At 45.2% G+C, this 2159-nt stretch overlaps 1 protein-coding gene across 1 annotated transcript; it reads left to right on the top strand.

The window, feature by feature from the left end:
- The first annotated feature begins 6 nt into the window (after positions 1-6).
- On the top strand, positions 7-996 carry LOC116380547 (betaine--homocysteine S-methyltransferase 1-like). Its single transcript, XM_031842452.1, has 3 exons — positions 7-128; positions 212-440; positions 529-996. The coding sequence occupies exons 1-3, from the start codon at positions 8-10 to the stop codon at positions 707-709; spliced, it is 531 nt and encodes a 176-aa protein (XP_031698312.1). The 5' UTR covers position 7; the 3' UTR covers positions 710-996.
- Positions 997-2159: the final 1163 nt, after the last annotated feature.

Genomic DNA, 2159 nt, shown 5'->3' with positions numbered 1-2159 from the left:
TGTGAAGATGATGAAGGAGGGAGTGGAGAAAGCCGGGCTGAAGGCTCACTACATGAGCCAGCCGCTCGCTTTCCACACTCCTGACTGCAACTGCCAGGGTTTCATTGATCTGCCCGAGTTCCCTTTCAGTACGTGTACACACTCTCAAACTGCTGCTTCTCAACGTCTCAACCCAAACAAAGATAATGTACAACCGTGTTTTCTCCCACAGGTCTGGAGCCGAGGATCCTGACCAGATGGGACATGCAGCAATACGCCCGGGAGGCGTACGCTGTTGGCATCCGCTACATCGGGGGCTGCTGTGGATTCGAGCCCTATCACATCCGCGCCCTGGCTGAGGAGCTGGCACCTGAGAGGGGCTTCCTACCTGCTGGCTCTGAGAAGCACGGCAACTGGGGCAGTGGTCTGGAGATGCACACGAAGCCTTGGGTCAGAGCCAGGTACTGGAGAGACTTCTTTCTTTTAACCTCACGTTTTCTCTCAAAATACCTCCAGTCTGGTTGGAGTTAAAGGTTTTCCTCTCTGCAGAGCCCGCCGTGACTACTGGGAGAAGCTGAAGCCCGCGTCCGGCCGTCCCTTGTGCCCCTCGATGGCCACGGCCGATAGTTGGGGGGTCACCAAAGGTCACGCTGACCTGATGCAGCAGAAGGAGGCCACCTCCCAGGAGCAGCTGAAGGCCCTCTTTGACAAGGCCAACAAAAACCAGTGAAGACGAGAGAAGGCGTATTCACAGTCCCTGAAGTTTACAAACCAAAAAGATCGGAAAGTTCTTTTTAGGACCTTTTTTCACTGTATGTAGAAGACTGGCATCATACGGTAGAACTTTAAATTAGCTTTCCAGCTTAAAGCGAGAATCGGTGCCTGTTAAAAAATATCACAACTGTGAATTACTGCAAAAACATGAAAGCAGCCACCTTAAAGTAATGCCTCAACACTCCAATGTACCTAATGTGTTCTTTGAAAATAATTGAATGATGTGTAGCAATAAATGTATAATTGAACAAAATCAGCATGTGTGAGTTCTGTTTTTTTTTGTTTTTTTGTTTTTTTGAAACTGGCTTCAAAGAAGTGGAAAACAAAGTTTCAACTGAATCCGAGGTTTTCATGATATCCAAGTTGTGGTTTATAGATGCGGTGGTGGAAAGTAACTAAGTACTGAGCTATATCGTGCCTTTTGTGATTGACATTACTTCACACCTGAATTAACTGAATTTAAAGCTGCAGGATGGTAAATTCTTTATTTAAAGATTTTTATTTATTTTCTTATTGTTCTGTTATGTATGTAGAGCACGAGTATCTTCAACAATAGTTTGTCTTGTGCAAACTTGCCAAAAGGAAGAAAAAAGAAGAGCTGGTTCCTATTGAGTGACATCAGGCACCACGCCCTCCTCAGATTATAAACGCAGCGTGGACGTCTGCACAAAGCTCTTTCCGAACTCGGAGGGACTCTGCAGCTGAGAAGAGAGGGCCGGTCCCTGCTGCAATAATCATGGCACCAGGAGCTAAGAAGATGATAAATGGGAACTTGGCTTGGTACTTGAGGGGTTGAAGCTTCCGAAAAACTATTTCAAAATCTCTTTATATCCTGAACTGCGAGAGGCGCCAATGCTGTAAGCATCTAGTCTGCCACTATGAAGGCTATAAGACACTGAAAGGTAATTGAATGCATTATGACGAGGGCAATTGATAACCATTCATCAATTTTGTGGATTCATTTTCTGTTGATCGACTGTTGGGCAGTTTTCATGACAAGACAATCTAACCATTATTCCTCAGGCTTGTCTCCTTGGATTAACACGACTAAAACTACACTTATGCGTAACCATAATTAGTATTGGATCATTAAGACACCGAGTGCTCTTAAAACAGACAAAGGGTTCACACACACTCGGATGCAGCTTTCCATTATGCTGAATAACCAGTGAGCCCTGTGCTTTGGAACTGCGTTGGGTAGAAAGTGAACTAGAAACTGTATAACCCTTTAACTCTTGTGCATGCCAGTGTGTGTGTGTGTGGGACCCAGCAGTGGTGGACTATCCCAGGCTTTGCATTCCCCAGATAAATGCAAATAAGATGCGTCTCCACTCAGTGTTCTATATGCGAACCCTCTTACATTTTTGTTTATTTAACTTGTTGCATGGTTGAAGTTTTGACGCCTC

The sequence above is a fragment of the Anarrhichthys ocellatus genome, unplaced genomic scaffold (genome assembly GCF_004355925.1).
Source record: "Anarrhichthys ocellatus isolate YVR2014 unplaced genomic scaffold, GSC_Weel_1.0 scaffold7622, whole genome shotgun sequence".
Lineage (NCBI taxonomy): Eukaryota > Metazoa > Chordata > Actinopteri > Perciformes > Anarhichadidae > Anarrhichthys > Anarrhichthys ocellatus.
This window is presented reverse-complemented; position numbering and strand designations above follow the sequence as displayed.

Coding starts and splice junctions, on each gene's coding strand:
- LOC116380547 (XM_031842452.1), top strand. CDS start 8: ATGATGAAGGAGGGAGTGGAGAAAGCCGGGCTGAAGGCTCACTACATG. Junction 129..211: donor TCTGCCCGAGTTCCCTTTCA/GTACGTGTACAC, acceptor TTTCTCCCACAG/GTCTGGAGCCGAGGATCCTG. Junction 441..528: donor AAGCCTTGGGTCAGAGCCAG/GTACTGGAGAGA, acceptor TCCTCTCTGCAG/AGCCCGCCGTGACTACTGGG.